We start from the raw sequence: 21,722 nt of genomic DNA on the forward strand, positions 1-21,722 counted from the left end.
AAAATGAACCTGATTACAATTTTTTAAATTTCAAGAGTACTAAAATAAGTAAAATATTTTCTTCATTTTTTGACCTACAGTTAATAAAATAAGATACAGGGCCAGAAAAATAGTACAGAGGTTAAAGCAACTGCCTTGCCTATCGCTGACCCTACTTTCATCTCTGGCATCCACATGGTCTCTGAGAATAGAGCCAGGAATAGCCGCTCAGCAGGACAGGGTGTGGCCTAAAACACCCTCTCACCAAAAAAATAAATAACACACACACACACACACACACACACACACACACGCAGATATGATTTCAGTACTTAGCGAAAGGACATCACTATTACAAATAGTAAACCCAATGCCCAATAATCTTGTATGAGAAAATTAAAATTAAATCATAAATTAAAAATTAAGGGGCTAGAGCAATAGCATAGTGGGTAGGGCATTTGCCTTGCATGCAGCCCAACCCAGGTTCAATTCTCAGCATCCCATATGGTCCCCGAGAACGGCCAGGAGTAATTCCTGAGTGCATGAGCCAGGAGTAACCCTTGTGCATCACTGGGTGTGACCCAAAAAGCAAAAAAAAAAAAAAAATACCATGTGCAAAATTAAATGTTAAAAGCAGCTCATGCAATTCCAAATAATTATAGCAATTTTAAATTAATAGTAATAAAATACTTTAAAATTTCTGAACAGTATAATTTACTGTCATAAACATAATTAAGTGTGGTTCTTGAATTTAAAAACTAGCATCCAAAATGTTACCAAGTATACCAAAATAATTATTTATAACCTTAACCAGACACAGATTTTTTTTTATAAATGCCCTGGACCAGACAAAGGCTTTTTATAAACATTTGCTATCTAATCCATTTCAAAGTTTCCTCTACACCAACTTAAGAATACAATAAAAACAAAAACCAAACACGTCATTCTAATGCAAATAAGGTTAAAGAAACTAAAATGTTCCAATCTATTATGAATAATTAGCTCAGATAATTAAAATTTTATTTCTGATGCTCAAACAGATCTTTAAACAGAAGCAGTCCACCTCTGTGGATGAACATCTTAATGTCTGGCCTTTCTGACTTCGTCCCAACTTTGTAAAGCAAGTATCACTTGAAGTCTATGCCACTGGCTTAGAGAGATCACAACGTCTCAATCTCAATAGTACTGACCAGTCCCCACTGAAAGCTTGCCAGGATGGCTTTCCCCAACAACGTCTGGCACTGAACAGCACTCCTATCTCCATCCACTTGCCTGCCAGCACTGCCCACATTCATGATGGCCAAACACATGTCACGTTACTGACAGACAACATCTCTTAAGGGGGGAAACCTGATCTGGAGTGAAGTATAGCTTCTAGGCAACACCTATTTTGACTTCTAATTTTAAAAACACAAGCAGCAAACATAATTTGAAGAGGTGTGCCACTGCACCATAAAATAGATACAACTGTGTAAATTCATTTTATTTCAATAATAATAACAGGTTGCAAAAAATAAAATAACAGGCTGGAAACAAAAGAGTATTCACAGGTTAAACACAACACAAACACGAAAAAAATGATTAAATAAATTATATATGAAGAAGTTTTAAGCACATAAATTAAAAACAAGATATAAAAGTTGAAGCAGGGGCTAGAGCCATAGGACAGCAGGGGAGGTCTTTTGCCTTGCACGCCGCCAACACGGGTTCAATAACCGCATCCCATATGGTCTCCCCAGCACCACCAGGAATGACTCCTGAGTGCAGAGTCAGGAGTAACCCCTGAGCATCACCAGGTGTGACCCAGAAACAAACAAAAAAAAAGTTTTAATTAAAAAATAAACTTCAACAACTTTATCAAAAAAGAAAAAAGAAAAAGTTGAAGCTATCTAAAATCTAGTCACACCTCAGCCAAACTGAGTAACACATCTTACTTACACTTACCAACTCTGCTGTAGAGCAGCTGTACACTTGTGAGCTGGAAATCGAAAGAATCGTAAGCTCTGTGCATTATATCTTCAAGGTTGGCGCCAGCTTGTATCACTGGTAATTCTGAACGACTCTTACTTGTCACCTGATGTTAATTACAATTAGTCAGACTACGAAAAATAGTTCCCCATGAAAACATAGCTTTTATTTTCAGACTATAATGTAAAGTTTAACAAGAGACTTTAAAAAGTTTTAACTCACAACCCAAATATACTACAAATATCTATCAATAAGCTGTAACAAAAGGGCAAATATCGATGCTAGTGCAGCTGCTCAACCTCATATCTCTTCATTCTCAGCAATGGAAAACAAATTATCAAATGCTTCCTTTTCAGCAGGTCCGATTTTAGAGAGGAGAAACTCCAAACAATAATAGTGAGTTTTTTGTTGAAATATTGAATGTAATCAAAGTAAAGTGAAAGTAAAGTGAAATTTATCAGTTACACAGGTGGGGTGCGAGGCGGGGGAGGTGGAGGGATGGGGGGAGGTTTACTGTGATTCTTGGTGGTGGAATATGTGCACTGGTGAAGGGATGGGTGTTCGAGCTTTGTATAACTGAGACTTAAATCTGAAAGCTTTGTAAGTTTCCACATGGTGATTCAATAAAAGAATAAATTTTTTTAAAAAAAGGGCAAATATCGAGTGAAATGTGAATTTTGAGCTCTGCTGCCCCAATTACTTATACTAAGAGAGAAGAACGAGCCAGTCCTGGAGGACAGCCCATCTGAGACTTTTCACACCTGTTTAAAGTCCATTAAAGACGATACTGAGACAGGCATGCTCACAGACTCTTCCTGTGACTCGATGACAGAGAGCTGACAGCAAAGAAGCAAAAACTGAGTCTGAGTCCAACCGCAGCTGAGTTTTAATCCCAACTATGCCATCTCTATGAGCCCAGCAAGCTCTGGGTGTGCTTCCTCGTCCTCGGCATAATTACGCACACTGCTTTTAACATTATGAACACTTCAGACATTCTTTAGCAGAATATACAGATAAAATATTTATTCACATTTCTCTTTAACATTTCATATTTATATACATGAACAATTTTCCCTTGATTATTCTTATACAGACCGTGCAAAACAGATCATCAAAACAGTTGACTCTGTTTAAAAGGTCATGAATTTTAAGCAAAGAGTTAAGCAAATTGCTTAAGGTCGCAAAAGTAGGTAAAACATCCTTAATCCTGACAGCAACCTCTTTAGTATAAATCAGTCACTGTAAAAATTCCATAAACAAAATCAACTATCAATAGCTAGCCATATCAGCATTAATACAGACAGTCAGCAGGTGGCAACACAATTACCAGTTACAAAACAATAAAGAATTAAATAAGAATGTTACTTTCAAGAAAAGTCACCTGCTTGTTCCAGAAGAATACTGTAATATTACCCATCCAACCTGGTTCTTAAATTTGTTTTATCTATATATCAACATTTCATGATCCGTAGTGGTGCTACCCGATAAAAATTTTTATCCTGGTTAATCTCTCTGCTGTCTACAAAACGGCAACTGCTAGCAGTGTGTGACTATTAAACACATGAACGGGGTTAATGTACCTAATGTGTCTAAAAACTGAATTTTATTTTAAGTCATCTAAACAATCACGAGTGTTTATTGGGTATCATACTGAACAGCTCAGATGTAGAAGTTTTTTAAAACTTCTCTATTCAAAACAGAATTAGAAAAGGAAATGATTTAAGTAAGTGTGTGTTAAGAAGTTTCTCTCAAATAAAATATAACAGGGAGGGGCCAGAGCCATAGCACAGCAGGTAGGGCGTTTGCCTTGCACGCGGCCGACCCGGGTTCATCCTCGGCATCCCATATGGTCCCCCAAGCACCGCCAGGAGTAATTCCTGAGTGCAAAGCCAGGAATAACCCCTGAGTATCGCTGGGTGTGACCCAAAAAGCAATATATATATATATATATATATATATAACAGGGACATAAAATAAGAGTACTAAAAGTTATGTATACAAAAATTCTCATAAGGACCAACAATATTACTTGCAGAACTAGCTACTAATTCTATATAATTTAATCAAAAATGATAGCACTGGCATGAACACATTAAGGCAACCCAAAAATACACTCAGGCAGTCATTTTGAAAACTACCTAATTAAGCAAAACCAGAAAATTCACCAGAAAGTTTCCCAATTTCTAATATAAACTATAAATCTAAAAATCAATATGTAAAATCAAAGTATAACAAAATGATTTACTCAAAAAAAGTCATACTATAAAATAATTAGTAGTATGTACCTTCAGGTGACCAAGATCCAAAAGAAGTAAATTTGAGGTAGGGCTAAAAATTCCATCTTGGGGGATAACAACATATGAAGCCTTCCAGTTAATCCTGAGATCAAGAACCTTCTGTGTTTCAATAATATACACCAGACCTACAGAAAATTTAAGTAATAAAATAACTTAAAAATTTATCAAGGAGGGGTGGGAGTGGTGGGAGGGATACTGCGAACATTGGTGGAGGAGAATGGGCACTAGTGGAGGGATGTAAACGAAATGCAAACCCAGCCAACCTGGGTTGATCTACAGCATCCCATATGGTCCCCCAAGCACCACGAGGAGTAATTGCTGAGTGCAGTGTCAGGAGTAAACCCTGAGCATCACTGGGTATGACCCAAAAAGGAAAAAAATAAATCAAGGAATAGGGAATCATTAAATTGGCAACAAAATCTAAAAATAATGTGAGATGAGTATTAGTTTAAAAATGTCTTTGAACAAATACTTTCAATATACATTCAAAATATGGTAGTTGCTGTATATATTCCCAATTAAATGTAACATGAAATTGGGATAGTTCTTCCAAAAAAAAAATGTTAACTATCTTTAGAATTTATGGATTTCTTTCCAGTTTGTGAACTTCATAAAGAACATCTATCATATTCAGAACTGATATTACTAAGAAAATAAATCTCCTTTATTAAATCGCGGGCTACATTAGCATGCAACAGAGATGAACGGAGACGTTACTGGCACCGGCTCGAACAAATCGATGAACAACAGGATGACAGTGATACAGTGATATTAAATCACCTCCAATAAAACCCTACGTAAATCAAAAAGCAACAATCCATAGTTCCTCACAAGTTTGGTACTTTTAATCATTGGAGGTTTTTCTTCTAAATAAATTTATTCATTCACACTTATGATTAGTATAACAAATTGACCAACTGTATTATGTTCCTAAGTTAACATCAATTTTTAAATCAACACAAATTATTAACAGCAATTATAATATCATTACCCCTCCCCTTGATGGAAACTCCTTTAATTCTTCTAATTTGAAGGGTTTTGTTTGCATATTTGGTAGACGGGCTAGGTTTCCGGGGCACACCCCACCGGCTCACTCCTGGCTCTGTGCTCATGGATGACTCCTGGTGTTGCCCAGCGGCAAGGAGGCGTCAAGGAGTCAACCTACGTCAACTCTGGGCAAGGTTTTCCCTGCTCTCACCTCTCTCTGGCCCCATGGGGACTCCTTCTTTAGGAAGAAATTCCATGAGAGCAGGCACTGAACCAGACTGAGTGAATAATTTTGATTTTATAAAGTTTAGGAACTCTGATTCTCAGAAACAAAGTAAATTAAAAAACCTATACAGAACAATCATGAAAAAAAGAATTTAAAAGAATGAAATTACAACTATATATAATTATAATGAGAAAGTAAAAATGACTACTGCAACCTTACATGTAAAATTCTGAATAGTAATAATAAAAAATCTTTTAGTAAGCTAGTTTATTTAATGTCTATAACTTTATACTGTAGATGTGCCATTGAATCAAATAGGTAGAGGTTAAGATAGATCACAAGAGTTCAACAGGTAGAGGTTAAGATAGATCACAAGAGTTGAAATGAAAAGGGTAATGATTAAATCAAAAAGCCTTGTGCAAAAAGTTTTACAATTTTTACAATAATTGATTCAGAAAGCTCACTATTTGGATAGTTCATATTTTCTTAGAACTGGCCTTATTCATATCTCATCGCTTTCTTTCCCAAAACCCCTATCCCCAGCTCAAAAATAATTTTATATTTGAGATACCTTATTAGTACACAACTGGAAGGACTGGTACATAATTGGAAGGATTAAAAAATTAATACATAATTGAAGAGATTAAGTGTTCGGGGGAGCATACCCAGAAGGCTTAGGGCTTACTCCTTGCTCTGCATTCAGGGGTCACTCCTGGTGGACTTGGGAGACCTTATAGGATGCTGGTAATCAACGGCGCCCCCCCTTTGCCACACAGGCAAGGCAAGTTCCCTGCCCGATGTACTACCCCCCCGCCCCCGTCTGCCACACAGGCAAGGCAAGTTCCCTGCCCGATGTACTACCTCTCTCTGGCCTCCTTAAAACAATTACAGCATTTTTAATTAAGAAAATGTGTTGTAAGGACATTTGATCCCTGACATCAGGTCCCTAAGCATCCTGAGCATTATTTGGGAGACCCCCAAAACTTAAAATAAAAAAATAAAGACTTGCACCAATTTTACAATATGTGGATGATGAGTGCCTAGAAGGTGTGCGGCCCTGCGTTCACCCATACAAAGGAAGGCTGAGGATGGAAGAAAGGAAGGATGGATAAAAAGGAGAGAGAAAGAAAAACAGAGGAATAGAGTAAGAATGGAAGATTGCTGTTATCTGAAACCAAATATAAAAGTACTATTTTCAGTTAAACTAAAGCTGATTCGGATATATAAATTTAAAGTTCCTGATATTAAAATTAGTTTATTATGACTGAACATTTGGAATAATACAGGATATTGTGCTTGATTCACTGAACAATTCTGACAATTACCTGTTGATGTCTTCTCACGAAATTCTTCAAGTTTTGTCAAAGTTGCTGAGGTGAGTTGTGTTAGATTTACCTGTTCTGGGGGTCTGAAGAATTCTATTGTACTATTCACTGTTCTCTGTTAAAATAAGTATCATTAGTAGGAGCTTCAAATGTAAAACAAACAAAATATATTAAAGTTAGGAATTTTTCAAAAGGCTTACTGCATCATATATGATTTCTACAGGTTCAGCTTCTATGATACACCTTTGAGCAACCGTTTCATCTAATGGATTTATCTCAAATATAATTTGAAAAAGTGATGTGGTATCATTCAGTGCAGACAGGAGACGAGGTTTTGTTGAATGACCTGGTGAGCCAGTAACATGGAATGAACCCACCTTGATTTCAAATCTGCAGGAAAAGAGACAGGACAAAAATTAACTAGTAAGTTTAGTATTTTTCAAAAATCTCAATTTGAACTTTCTGATACTCCATTTCATTTACATCAAAGAAATTAAACAACTATTCAAACTGAACTGACAGATAAATTGACAAAAAACTCAATGTATATATTAATTTATAAATGGCAAAGCAATTAAAGGTTATCACATCCAATTCCCAACAAAGAAGTTTGGAAAACACCATTTCTTACTAACTGTAGGTAAAAAAAAAAAAAAAAAGCCAAACTGAAACATCAATTCCTTCTAGACTTGTAAGAGCCAGTAAGACACCAGGCAAGCCACTGTCCCCCAAACCACAGAGACAGAATAAAACAGGGACCTCTAGCGTAATTAAGCCTGGGGTGGCAAGCTCGAACTACTGCCAATGACTCACTGGGGAGCCAGCATGGACGACTCTCAGGAATTAAACTCCAGGAGCAGGCAGCCCCAGTGGAACCACACAGAAATGTGGCCCAGTTCCCGCTGGAAACATGCGAGGAAAATTCACTTCAAAATTCACTTCAGACAAGTGGAAACAGAACCATCTGAAAAACAAGTCAGAGCACTCACTTCTGAAACAAGTCTTGTTCACTGGATTTTCTAGAATTCACTGTAGTGGACCTATCACGATGGGCTACTGATAGAACTCAAATGACCTGCACCAAGGAAATGCCCGATTCCAGTCCATTCTGGTCAACCCCGCCCCACATAAAGGGGTAGGAAAACTGTGAGAAAACTCATGAAATCCACAGACCAGAAGCTGAGAGTGATTTAAAGTCAGGACTGAGTTTGGGGCCAATTTAGGCAGTCATGTGCTCAGGCACTTTGAACTATCGACCCAGCCACAAGCTGGACTTTTAATTTTGGGTTTCCTTTGTGTGTGTGTGTTTTGTTTTGGAGGGAAGAGTTTATTTTGGTTTGGAGGCTACACCTAGCAAGCATGCTCAGAGGACCATAGACCAAACCAAGCTGAGGACCACAGTCGCATCCAGAGAAAGTGCTTCAAATTTTGTACAGACTCTTGGTCTCTTCAAGCTGTTTTTTTTAGCAAAAATGTACAAAGTGATTCTAAACTTTGTATAGAAATTCAAAAGACCAAGAACAGAAACAACCTCGTAAAACAAACAACTGAAGGAGTCACATTTCCTGATTCCAATTGTTCTACAGTGTTTTAATTTTTAAAAAGTCAATATGGTACTGAAAGAGGATTAGTCATAATTACGGATAGAATTAGAATTACAAGTTCAAATCAAATCCTTTTAGTAATGATAAACTTTTGATAATAAACACATGAAATGGAAGCTCAAGATCGTTAGCCAGGGGCTGGAGTGCTGGAGTGACAGCAAAGCGGGAAGGATGTTTGCCTTGCACGCTATCAACCCGGGTTTGATTCCCAGCATCCCGTATGGTCCCCCAAGCACCACCAAGTGTAATTCCTGAGTGCATGAACCAGGAGTAACCCCCATGCAATGCCGAGTGTGACCCAAAAAAGAAAAAAAAAAGAGATCACTAGCCATCAGGGAAATACAAATCAAAACCACAGTGCGATACCACTTACAGTTGTTAGAATGGCCATAATCAAAAGACAGGGAAGTGCAGACAAAGATGAGGAACACTGGAAGCCTCACACATGCTAATGTGTAAAATGTTTAGTCCAAGTTACTTTGGAAAAGAGTTAAAAGGTTTAACAGTTACTATATTATATTTACTATATAAAACAACAATTTCACCTTCAGGTAAGTAGCCCCTAAAAATTAGAACTGTTTTACACACAAAATACTGGCGGTGAGCATTCTTAGCAGCATTATCCATATGAGCCCCAAACTTTAAAATAAAAATATCACCTGATGAATGAGCAAACAAAATGTGATATACCCACACAACAAAACATGAAAGAATGAAGTACTAATTCACTCTGTACTATAGATGAATCCTGACCTAAAAACACCATTCAAAATGAAAGCAATCACACAAAAAGGGCACTGCAAATTCCGTTACATAATTCCACGTACAGAGGCCCCAAAACAGAGCAACTCTAAGATACGAAAAGTACACGGGGGAGCTCTAGAGCAACAGCTCGATGGGATGGAGCACAGGAGTTCTGGCAGAGGTCCCCAGTCCAAGCAGACCAGAGGAGAACCATAAGCACCAGGCCAGTGTGACTGAACACCCAAGAAAAGCCAGAGGGTACCAGGGACTACACATAGGCGATTCCGTGAGACCCAGAGGGGCTCGGCTCCCAAACATAGCTGGCTGGGGTGACTCCGGGGGGCTGCGTGCCAGCAGTGGGCCAGGGAGCACAAAATTCCTACCAAGACTCTCCAGGACTCCCCAGAAAACCAAGTACTGCTAGACGAGGCACAGGCGGAATGGAAACTCCTAACGAAGGGAATTTTACTTTACTGGGATGGGAAAAATGTTTTAGAAGCAGTCGGTGGTGGTGTTGTATCACCCTATAAAATACAGCAATATGGATCCGAAATACAATACCAAAAGAGCTGGATACAGTGGATGAGGTATACATAGATGGGTGAGGTGTATAATACCCAAAACTTTGTTTTGTTTTTGTTTGAGGGTAATAGCTGGCCGTGATCAGGGCTTATCCCTAGCTCTGGGCTCAGGGATCACTCTGATGGTGCTTGGGGAACCCTACATAGCTCCAGGGACTAACCCACGTCAGCTGCATGCAAAGCAAGAGCCTTACAAGCTCTCTAGCTCTCTGATCCACAATTTTAATAATTTTTAAGTGAAAATAAAACAAAAATATTCTTAAGTACCATACTGTTAATGCTGTTTCTTTTGCATGCTGACATTTTTAAAACTATTCTTGTCCATTTATATCTCGGCAGTTTTTCATTAACTGTAATGACTAATTTAAAAATATAATTTTAAAATATATATGATTAAAATAAAATCAGAGTCCTTAAAAACATAAAAGGAGAGGCAGGAAAGATAGTATAGTGGGAAAGAGAGATAAAGGTATATTACAAAATACTATACAACTATCATCAGATTTCCAATAGGTAAAATATAATAAATACTTACTTAAATGCTTGTGCTCCTGGCCGTTGTACAATCATGCTGCTAAATTCTTCTACTACAATATCCAAAAGCTCTGATTTTTCTTGTTTTTCTCTTAGAACAATAGACATACTTTTCAAGTGAAGAAAAACTTTCATGGCTTCAAACTAGAGTATAAGAGGAAATTTTTTTTTTATTAGTGAATCACCATGAGGTACAGTTACAGACTTACAAACTTCCGTGCTTACATTTCAGTCATACAATGGTCAAGTATCCATTCCTCCACCAGTGCCCATTTTCCACCACCAAGGGTCCCAGCATCCCTCCCACCATCCCCACCCCGTTCCCCCTCCCTCCACCCCGCCTGTGGCAGGGTATTCCCTTTTGATCAATGAGAGAAATTTCTTAAAAATACACAATCACATATAGATATACCACTATTTGTAAATTAATTTTCCCCCTAAGCAACCCCCAATATTAACATGTAACATTAAAAAGTAGAGGGCAAGTTCATCACTCAAAAATGAAAATGAATGCTTGTAGGTACAGACTCAGGAAAGGTCACAGAGCAAACCAACCATGTATTTCTGAATTAAAACTAGGTCTAGTTAATAAATTTTGAAATGTAAAGCAAGTTTCGCGCAAGGTTCGATCACTTACTGTTTTGGGCAGGGTTGGATCAACTGCCGTTTCACTGTAGCCGATGGCTTCATAGAGCATGGTCTTCTCCTCGACAGTCAGCATCTCCTCAAGGATTGCTTGGATTTGGAAAATGAAGTTTGCTATGATTTCTACTCTATGCCATGAATGAGTTTTTTTTGTTTAGTTTTGGTTTGGTTTGTTTAGTTTTTGGGCCACACCCTGGGGTGCTCAGGGCTTAACTCCTAGCTTGGTGCTCATGGATCACTCCTGGCAGAGCTTAGGGACGGACCAGATGGGATGCCAGGGGCAGACCCAGTTCAGCCACATGCAAGCCCTTACCAACTGTACTGTCTCTCCAGCCCATGTTCTGTCATCTGAACTGATAACAAGACTAACCAACAATTTGGCTACCTTCAATAAATTACATGCAATTTTTACTTTAATAATGCTTTGAATAAATTATAAGCACTGAATGTTAAGAAGGTACAGGAAATGTTGGGGTTATTTTAAAAATATCAATTGTTTGTTTAATAATATAATTTCTGAATCAGAGCTTATGAACTGTGCCACGCAACTGTGCCAAGCAACACACTGGGCAGAGAAAGTAGAGATGTTAGCCTCATTATTTGCCACACTTCACAAGGATCAAACTAATGGTCAAAATCCTAACCCTTCTGCCAGCACCTCAGTGACACTAACTGACAGACCCAGGGCACAAACCCGAAAGCACCAAAATCTCTAGGAATGTTTGCCCATTATTGTATGCTATAACAACGATATTCTATATATGTTTTATAAATGTTAACTAAAACTTTTCATTTCTGATATATATTTATAGCAGTTTAAGGTAATTTAAAGATATATCATGCATATATGATTATATATGATTATTATACATATACATATATATCAAGCATGTGTAATCATATATTTAATTCAATCGGGAATTTCTTTGCAGATTTTAATTTCATATCTTATGAGATTAGTTAGAATTACACAGCCTGTTATTTGGGGGGCCACATTCTGTGCTGGTGTAAGAGAAAGTGAACATACTTCCAGGTTTAGCGTTCGGTTGTTCTTTAGTTTTTGGTGGTTCTGACCAAGTCCACAACCAGTTAAACCATCCTTTATTTTCCTCTGAGTCTTCTACTCCTTCTTTGTAAAGCTTGTGCCCAGCTTTCTTTACCTAAAATGGACATTTATTAATAAATGACAAGTTACCCTGTACTCAGAACTCTCAAAGTCAGCATGATTTCCAAAGTGACATCTACTTGAGTTGGTATATAAAAATAGAACATACTCTGTTAATAGAAAAGAACAATTGCAACATTGGCCAGAAAGCAAGTTAGTATTACCAGGCTATTTAGCCCGTTTTCTAAGATGGTAACCACAAAGAGAAAAAAAAGGAGGGCCAGAGTGATAATACAGTGAGTAGGGCTTTGCCTTGTATCCAACCTGGGTTTGATTCCTGGCAGCCCACACACATGATCTCCTGAATACCAATAGAAGTTCAACCCCTGAGGGCAGAGCCAGGAGTAATCCCCCAGCAATGCTGGGTGCGGCCCATTTTAAAAAAAGAGAGAAAGCAAAGAAAAAGATTGGCTTTTTCCAAATATCCTAGAAAGCCTGAGTACTTACAGAAATAAACTAGGTAGTTTACGAAGAAGTCCCATAGAACTTCTATGACTTAGGGGACAGAGACAGTATGCAGATAAACTGCCTTGCACATGTCTAATCTAAAACTGAGCTCCCATATCCAAGTACCACCAATAGTGACCCCTGATTGCACAGCCAGGAGTTAAATCCTAAAAACAACCAGGTATAACATAAAAACAAAACAAAAACAAAAAACAATTTTTATGTTTTTAAATACATATGGCAAAATACTGTAATTTAAGGATTCTAGAGTCTCCAGATTTCTTGCCAGTTAAGCAAATCTGCATTTCTGTTAGGAAACAGTATTATCAAAGTACAAAAATATAACACAGCATCGGCCAATATAAAATGTTTATTTACCTTTAAAACCAAATCACATATAATTCAGATTTACCTCAACTTCTGCCTGCTGTCTTGATATAACTATATTAAATACATCCAAAGATTTTTCCAATTCCTAAAAATATAAACAAAAACACTTAATTTCATACACACACATAAAAAAACACTTTAATATCTACCAAACTGCTGAACTAAAGGAAAAATAATAGATGGTTGAAAACGAAACACGGGACCCTGAGCCGTTCCACATCCCAGAGTAACATCCCATCTGCCCCTAAGCCACCCTCCAGCGCCGATCCTGGTTTTCTCCTTTTCCCAGGTTTCTGTCCCTCCCCCACCACCTGGCACCCCACCCACATCAAGGTAGTGGGCGTGGCCTCCGCAGAAGTGGGCGTGGCCTACTTTGGGGGAGCTGCGGTTATTTCCCCTTTCCTGGCACTCGGAAATCACATCTTCATTTCCATCACCTAAATTCTAGGGACATTATCCTGGCCATCTCAAACACATTAGGATAGTAGTCCAGTAGCATATTCCAATTGCACCATAATACTGGTGTCACTAGAAGCTCTACAAGTCCAATATAAAAGAACACAACCTCCGAAGTTTCACTAGAGACCTCCCCTAAGCCGCTGAGGAGCACCTGAGAGGAAGAGGCAATACTGATAGTGAACTGGAAGGCTCCACCACCACACTACTACAAAACATGAAGAAACAACCAAGTAAAGGTGCTAGGAGGGCCCACTTGGGATGGGAGAGGCAGGCTGAGAGTAGACTACAGACCGAACATGATGGCCACTTAATACCTCTACTGCAAACCACAGCACCCAAAAAGAGAGAGAGTGCAAAAGAGAATGCCCTGCCACAGAGTGGGGTTGGTGGGGGAACGGGGTTGGTGTGGTGGGAGGGATGCTGGGACCACTAGTGGTAGAAACTGGGCACTGGTGGAGGGATGGGTACTCGATCACTGTATGACTGAAACACAAGCACAAAAGTTTGTAAGTCTGTGACGGTACCCCCATAGTAATTCACTAATAAAAATAAATAAATAAAATTTTTTAAAAAAAGAAAACGAAACACACTGAAACAAAAATCTCTGAAAAGCAAAGTCAGACAAGCATCTCAAGCTGGAAATAGTAACAATCAAGTAACTTTTCAAATAAAAAACATTACTTGTATCTAATATGAGTTACATGAGTTATCTTACATGAGTTACAATTCTAAGACTTCCAAATACATAGATAATGTACCATTCAGGCATTGTTGAAATGCCTTTTACTGTGGGGCAGGAGAGACAGTGCAGGGCTTAGGCACTTGCCATTCAGAGCTGACCCCAGTTTGATCCCTGGCACCACAGAGAGTCCCTCAAGTACCACCAGGGTTCACACCTGAGCACACTGCCAGAAGTACCCCGGAGCACTGTTGAATGTGGCCCCCCAAACCAAAAAAATATAATAATAATCAAATTACTTTGACCTGGATTTTAACTACAAACTATAGGTAAGATAGTGACTCTTTCAACTAAAGTTACAGCTATCCATCCTTCACGTTCCATGTGCAGTTGCTGCCATCATTAAGAGTACTCCACACGGAGTGAGAGAGCCGTAAAGGCGGTGGTTTCACGCAGTGGCTGATACCCTGGGCACCTTGTCTCCAGAACACTGACCAGCAGCAGCAGTGCAGCGTGGCCAGGGCTGACCCGGGACATGCAGGCCCTCGTCAGCTCCACAGAGCCATACTAAAGCACTGAGTCCAGGGGCCAAGAATCACTGACTGGGCCCCAGGTCTCCTGAGCACCACCTGGGAAACCCTGACCAGGACAGAAGATTCAAACGACAGACGCAGACGAGCATGAGGCCTGTGTACACCTCAAACTTCCATTACAGCTGTGGAAATACACCGAGACACTCTCAGCAGTATGACCTTGTTATTTCCACGATGACTTGAAGATCAAGCCACTGCTCCCGCCAATGAGAAGCAACAACCTATTGTCACCCTCAAAAATACTGAGTTGTGGCTCCAATGTCCACTCAACAACTGGAAGGTTCAAGAGCCGAAACCAAACCATGAGTAACCACTATAAAAGCTTCTAACCATTTCACTTCTTCACTTCTAACCATTTCTAACGGCCAAACAGGAATGTGCTTCTGAAAACTTCCCATAACAAAAAATGTAAGTGAATCTCAATCTCAAGGAGACTACTCTTCATCTGATGTTGATCTGGATCCAGAATGTGACTGCATTAATTAAAAAGGCTCGTCCCCTCTAAGTTGTAAAAGAAACCTCAGTAGAAACCCCAACAATGCTAAAAATAAAATGAGAGAAATCTCAACATGCAGAATTAAATATAAAGCTGTTCGGGACACGCGGGTGATCTCGGGATGGGGGGCGATACTGGTGTGCTCTCCACCGAGATGCGACCCAGGTGGCCACACATTTGTGTGGCCGCTCTGCTGCTGATCGACCACAATCCAAAGGCCAGCTAGACTACTTTTGGTACCAACAGATTCTTGCAGAAATGTCTCTAGACTGTGAACTAAACCATAGCCCCATGCTACGCCAGGAAGGGAAATGATGCAATTTCTGACATAAATCTCCCTGGACTTAGTGTTACTAAAATACTAAAATACAGAAATCCCAAACCGCGTGGCCACAATACTTCATATCTCTTCATTCTCAGCAATGGAAAACTAATTATCAAATGCTTTCTTTTCAGCAGGGCTGTTTTTTGGGGGGGGAACTTCAACAACAATAGTGAGCTTTGTGTTGAAATATAGAATATAATCAAGGTAAAGAGAAAGTGAAGTGAAATTTATCAACTACGCAGGCGGGTGTGGGGGGGTCGGGGGGTGGGAGGTATACGGGCTTTTGGTGGTGGAATATGTGCACTGGTGAAGGGATGGGTGTTCAAGCATTGTATAACTGAGACAAAAGCCTGAAAGCTTTGTAACTTTCCACATGGTGATTCAATAAAATAAATTTTTTAAAATAAATAAATATAAAGCTGTTGGTGAAAACTAGAATACAAAAAAACCTTAAGAGAAAAATAACTCTGGCTAGAAAAAGAAGATTGGTTAAGTTTCAACAAGAAATGCAAATTACTAGAACTTGAGAGACAGTAAAACTAGGAAAGGAGGGAAAGACAGATGGACTATAAACATGCAAACTTCACTAATATATAAAATTGAATATAAATTGAATATAAAAAGCCATAATAATGTCACACAAACAAAGCTCAATCTAAGAATCCTGCCCTTCTCTGAGCATGGACACAGAGACACCTCTTAGCTGTGACTCCTGGGGCCCTGCCATCATCTGCATCAGCCCACTCCCCGGGATCAATTCTAGAACTCCCGGCTGGTGTGCTGAAAGAACTGGACAACTGGACAGTCCTCTCGGCCTGGCCACTGAGGACGCCTTCCCTAGCATCACGGCTGCACCAAAACACAGTACCATGGATGCTAAATGCATTACTCCACCCACCCACACACTCTGGTCAGGTGGGGGAACTAAAGAGTATTAATTCAGTGACAAAATCCCTCATAGTAACCCAAGTGACGGGAACAGATATACACCTTCCTATTATAACCAAATACCATCATTACACTGAACTGAAAAGTCTAGATAACAGTCGTAGTTTCTTAATATAGACAACTGATCAGATCAGAACGCAGGTCACCAGAAATCTAAAGCTCTACTGTCACCCACAAAACCATGAAACTACTGGCAGACAGGACAGAAGTCCTGGCAAGTCCTAAGTTCATCAAAATCTTCAAGCCCGGTCAGGAGGAACCTCAAATCAACACTCTGCAACAGTTGTGGAGATTAAGCAGTTACTGGAAGAGAAATTCAATCAACTACAGAACCTGATTAAGAGAATCAAAGAATCCACCCAAATGGAATGAAAGGAGCTAAAAAATGACAATAGGGATTGCCCTCCCTGCGATGGCTATGACAGCTACAGCGGCTTCGGGGCTACAGCTGGAGTTGAGGATGTTCAGGCGGCGGCCTCTGGCTCTTTTATTTGTTGCCTTTTTTTGGGGGGTGGGGGAGAGGATAAGGGAACGAAGAGCAACAGCCAGCAATGCTCAGGGGTTACTCCTGGCTCTGCACTCAGGAATCACTCCTGGCAAGCTTGGGGGACCAGATGGGGCTCGAGGGATCGAACTCAGAGTTTGATCTGATGACCCACCTCTGGAGCCATGTTAAACTCATTCACTGGCTATGACCCAGAGACTCATAAATAAATCTCAAATGAGATTGACAAATTGCAGAGATGCTTTCAGACCCGGCACGATGCAGAATCATCCAGTGCACCCCAGAGAGGGGGCAGGTGAGCTCAGGGCCCGCCCAAACAAAGCCCCGGCAGATGAAAACCTCCACACTTCAAAACTGCTGCCAAACCCCCACTGGGCCCCATTACTCAGATAAGCCTCATCCACAAATTCATTGAAAAACTCAGGTATGCAGGTTTTGTGACTGAAATCTCAAAGCTTTCATGGAGTCAGGGACGGGCTACTTCCCCACATCTCCCTGTGCTTCCAGAAGCCCGGGCACTCATCTGCAAGTCCCCAGTCTGCCATCCACTTATAAAAATGTAAGTCCAGCTATATCACCCTGTTAAAATATTGTGGACTTCCTGGAGTACTTGACATCTCAAATTCTACAACACTATTAAACCTAGAGTAGCACACCAGATTGAATGGGATGTAATGAGGAAGGCACCCAGTCTCATTAATAAAATATCAACACAGAAGGCTAAACCTATAACAACATTTAGTAATCTCTTATGCAAGGGCTTAATGGCTCCATGGTGAGACACAACAATCTTTACTGACTTTCTGCTGAGGAAACACTTTGTGATCATTCGTTTAACAAATCATAACAAGCAATATAAAATAAATTGTATTTATTTATTTTGAGGGTTGCTATAGGGGCAGGCTTAAGGAGCGCTTGGGAAAATTGGAGATAATGGTGGTGGAAAGGTGCAATCGTGGTGAGACTGGTGTTGGCATATTGAATGTCAATAATAAATCATCATGAACAACAATATAAACCACAATGTTTATATAATGTGTAAGAGGAAATAAAATTTTTCAAAAATAAAAATAAACAATAACAAGCCACAGAAACAAAATTTTGAATGCAGAGAACCAGATGAACAAATTTAAAGGCAAAATAAAAGTCAGTATCAATAATGAAATGGCAAAAGAAAAATGAATAAGGTAATTAATAAATAACAGCAAGAAGACTAATCTCCAAATTATAGAAATACTAGAAAAGGAAAAAGAGAAAGGGGAAAGAACTTTGGTGGAAAAGAGCTTCCCAGTTTCTGGAGGGAAGCTTAAGCACAGAGTGAATGCAAGGTTTCAACGCGGGGCTACCTAGATCACCCTGGCCCCTAGATTATAGAACTGAGAAGGACAGGGAAGGAAATAAACTGAGGTGGGATTTAGAAGAGGTGAATAATAGGTAAGAGGCGCAGGGGACAGGGGTCTCAGATACATCAGTAGTGTACAGGTGTGATATATCTGAATCAAAAAGATTGCATTGGATCCAAACAAACTTAAAAATGTCCCTGTCAAGGAGGTGGGGGCAGGAGGGTGCTGGAGATAGGAGGGAAACTGGAGACACGAGAGAAGGTTGTTAACACTGGGAATGGGGTTGGGGTTAGAACACTGTATCCCTGAAACTCAAGTATGAATGGTTTTGCAAATCACAGTATTAACAATTTTTTAAATTTTAACTCAAAAAGTAAAAGTTTGAATACAAAAAGATTAAGAAAAAACACAATGTCAAAGTTAGAACAAGGAAATCAGAGGCGTTAGTCTCTAATAACTGAGTTCCATAGTACAAAATATTCAACAAATTTTTTTTTTTAATGCTTGCCTCCAAAGAGTTGAGAATTTCGGCAGATATCTTCTTTATTGTTAGCTTTTTTTTATACAGTTCTTTATATTGTTTCATTTTTAGCCTATGTTCTATAATATGCTTCCATGACCACATCTGTAACCTGGGGATAACATTTACTTCAAGGACTCCATGTATAGCATAAGCCCACCTAGTAAAAAAGCAAACACAAAACCCATACAATTAATACGTTCAAACCAATAGCATAAATACTGACAATACTGCAATTTCTCTAGCATATATAATACAGACTGGAATATGCGTTCTCCCAACCCTTCTTGTATTAATATATTAATTTTATCATTCATTTTGAAAATTAGAAAATATATTAAGTTTTGTTATGATAAACATAACATAGCTCTACACAACATACTGAATACTGTCAGGTAATATCTAACTCTCCCAAATGACAATTTAGTCAACTGTCAGTTCTAAAAAAAAATAGGCAAACGTTTAATGAATTAACAATATGTTTGTATTTTTAAACAGATTATAATTTATAGATTCCCATAACATTTTCATGGTTCCAATACAAGTTTAATAATGCAGGTCTAATAAATCTGGTATGATTTTGAAAATCTGTCTAATGACACTGCTAAATAACAAAATGTGATGTAACATTTAGTAATTCAAAAAGATATGTGAATGATACTTCAGTATGTCCAATTATAAATTGTTTAAAAGAATCCATTAAGTCAATGTGGTTTGTTTTCAAATAAAAATAATTTTCAGCTACAAATCAAATTATAGTTTATAATAGACTTTTAAAATTTTCTTCTAAAGTCAAGAAATTCATTTTTATTCCATTTTCTAAAAAATACTTGACAATTGTGTGATTGTAACTCAAACATGAAAGCTTGTAACTATATCTCACGGTGATTCAATAAAACAAAAGATACATATATATTTGATAGTTTACCATTTTCTTGCATTTTTATGAAGAGGTACATTAGGTTTGAATTTCCTGTATGGCAGATTTTGTGTCATCATATCAATTGATTCAAGAAGTTCCATAACACTGAAATACTATTAAAAAAAAATTAAAACTCTTAAGTAATTCAAATTTTAAGTTTATTCAATCATAAATGTTATAAGATAACTTAAATTCCATTTAAAATTGAGGCCAGAGATATGGCTCAACAGTGAAGTATATTCCTCTCTTATATTTGAGACTGGATTCAATACCCAAACAGTAATACCACCACCAACATAATGAAAATCTTAGTTCTGCTGGCAGCCAAAGAGATAGTAAATGGGTAGGGTGTTTGTCTTGCAAAAGGCCAATGTGGGCTCAATCCCCGGCAATCCATCTGGCCCCATGCACCACCAGGAGTGTTTCCTGTGTGGCCCAAAACCAAACCAAACAAACAAAATCTTAGTTCTTCTTTTCACAGACCCACAATTTGCATTTTCACAACACACACACAGACACAAAAATTACCTGAGATTTCTTAAATTCAATTGCTATGTCATGTAACTCAATTTCTAGGTTCATTTTGGGGGCAGAAAAGTCAAAATCTGACCGGCGATTCATCTGAAGTTTGGCATCAGCAGATATAGGACGAAATACTGAAAAGCAGCACAATTTTTTTTAACACAAATTTTTAACTGCATTAGGTTTCAAGAAACTCAAATTACTAAAAGGTAAAATAAGTGAGTTTTATGTATTCTTTCTACAGTAGCTAAATTATCTAAAATTTGCTCAAATAAACTTTTGATTAGCAAAGAATATTATTTTATCTCTATCCTGCCTATATAGTCAATGTTTTCTGAATGGACAGCAAAGGCCAAATGAACTCCTCTCAAAACATCAACATAAACTCTTACAAGTAGAAACACACTAAAGTAATTCAATAAAATAATTCTAATAAAGTACCAGAATGACAGTACAACGGGTGGGGCAATTCATTTGCCTTGCACACTGCTGACCTCATGATGTTGAATTCCCATTCCATACGGTTCTCATTCCATACGTTCCCGAGCACCACTAGGAGTAACCCCTGAGCATTGCTGAGTGTGACCCAGAAACAAAACAGTAAAAAATATTTTATTCAAAGTGTAGGTTTAAAGGGTCCATGCACCTTAAGAAAGCTAAAGGAGTAAAACATAAGTGAGAGAAGATCAGTGAGTTTGATCAGGTTATATAACCTTGTTTCAACCTAAAATCTAAGGATTTTCTCTCAACCTTTTGTATTCTGTGCCAAAATGAGTAACACAGGAGACCAGTGATAAGAGAATATGGAGGTCAACTATTAACCATATGCTAATTTATATACAAAAATACCAACCATACTAGTAGTTTTAATTATGCCAGCAGCCTCGCACTTCATTCTTTTACACATTAGTCATTCAAAACTGCTTTTAATTTTAATAAAACAGGACTTTTATCAACTGGAGATAGGTAAAATTTATCATGGCATCTAGACACAACAATAAGCAATAAAGTGAAAAAAAATAAGCGATAAAGTTACAAGTGAGAAAAGGCGGAACATAAATGAGTGGCGAGAATAAAGAACTATTTATGAGTATACAAGTCAGACAACACTCCTGGGGAGGAGATGGCTCACAGGCTGCATATCGGAGGCCCTGAGTTGGAGCCCTACACTCCATACCCACCCTCAAGGCCATGAGTGTCGCTCTAGGATCTCCAGCCCCGCTGGGCCTGAGCTGAGCTGTTGGGCAAGGTTACACTCGAACCTGAGAGCTGACCTCAGAACAGCTGCCCTCCCCAGCAGTGTGTGGGAGCCGCAGCCTTGAAGGACTTTCAAGAATCTGAACATTAGGATTATTAATTTTCCCAAAATGGGGGACCCGTGGAGCAGGAAGGGGTTCCAAACCCGAGTGTGCTTCTCAGAGGGTCTCCTGATGGTGCTCAGCTGATCGTGGAGCACTCGGGTTGGACCCCTAAGCCCTTCTCTGTAAAGCCATACCTGCCCTTTTTGGGATGAGACCT

At 38.8% G+C, this 21,722-nt stretch overlaps 1 protein-coding gene across 1 annotated transcript in view; it reads right to left on the minus strand.

The window, feature by feature from the left end:
- VPS13A (vacuolar protein sorting 13 homolog A) overlaps window positions 1-21,722 on the minus strand; it is a 224,877-nt gene that overhangs the window by 155,465 nt on the left and 47,690 nt on the right. Inside the window, exons 11-21 of the mRNA XM_055124029.1 lie at window positions 20,211-20,338; window positions 19,689-19,795; window positions 18,749-18,920; window positions 12,915-12,977; window positions 11,918-12,050; window positions 10,883-10,980; window positions 10,247-10,389; window positions 6,983-7,172; window positions 6,783-6,897; window positions 4,233-4,369; window positions 1,924-2,053 (exon numbers count right to left, since the gene is read on the minus strand). Coding sequence (XP_054980004.1) covers window positions 1,924-2,053; window positions 4,233-4,369; window positions 6,783-6,897; window positions 6,983-7,172; window positions 10,247-10,389; window positions 10,883-10,980; window positions 11,918-12,050; window positions 12,915-12,977; window positions 18,749-18,920; window positions 19,689-19,795; window positions 20,211-20,338 — 1,416 coding nt within the window. The remainder of the gene's footprint in view (window positions 1-1,923; window positions 2,054-4,232; window positions 4,370-6,782; window positions 6,898-6,982; window positions 7,173-10,246; window positions 10,390-10,882; window positions 10,981-11,917; window positions 12,051-12,914; window positions 12,978-18,748; window positions 18,921-19,688; window positions 19,796-20,210; window positions 20,339-21,722) is intronic.

This window comes from Sorex araneus, chromosome 1 (genome assembly GCF_027595985.1).
Source record: "Sorex araneus isolate mSorAra2 chromosome 1, mSorAra2.pri, whole genome shotgun sequence".
Classification (NCBI taxonomy): domain Eukaryota; kingdom Metazoa; phylum Chordata; class Mammalia; order Eulipotyphla; family Soricidae; genus Sorex; species Sorex araneus.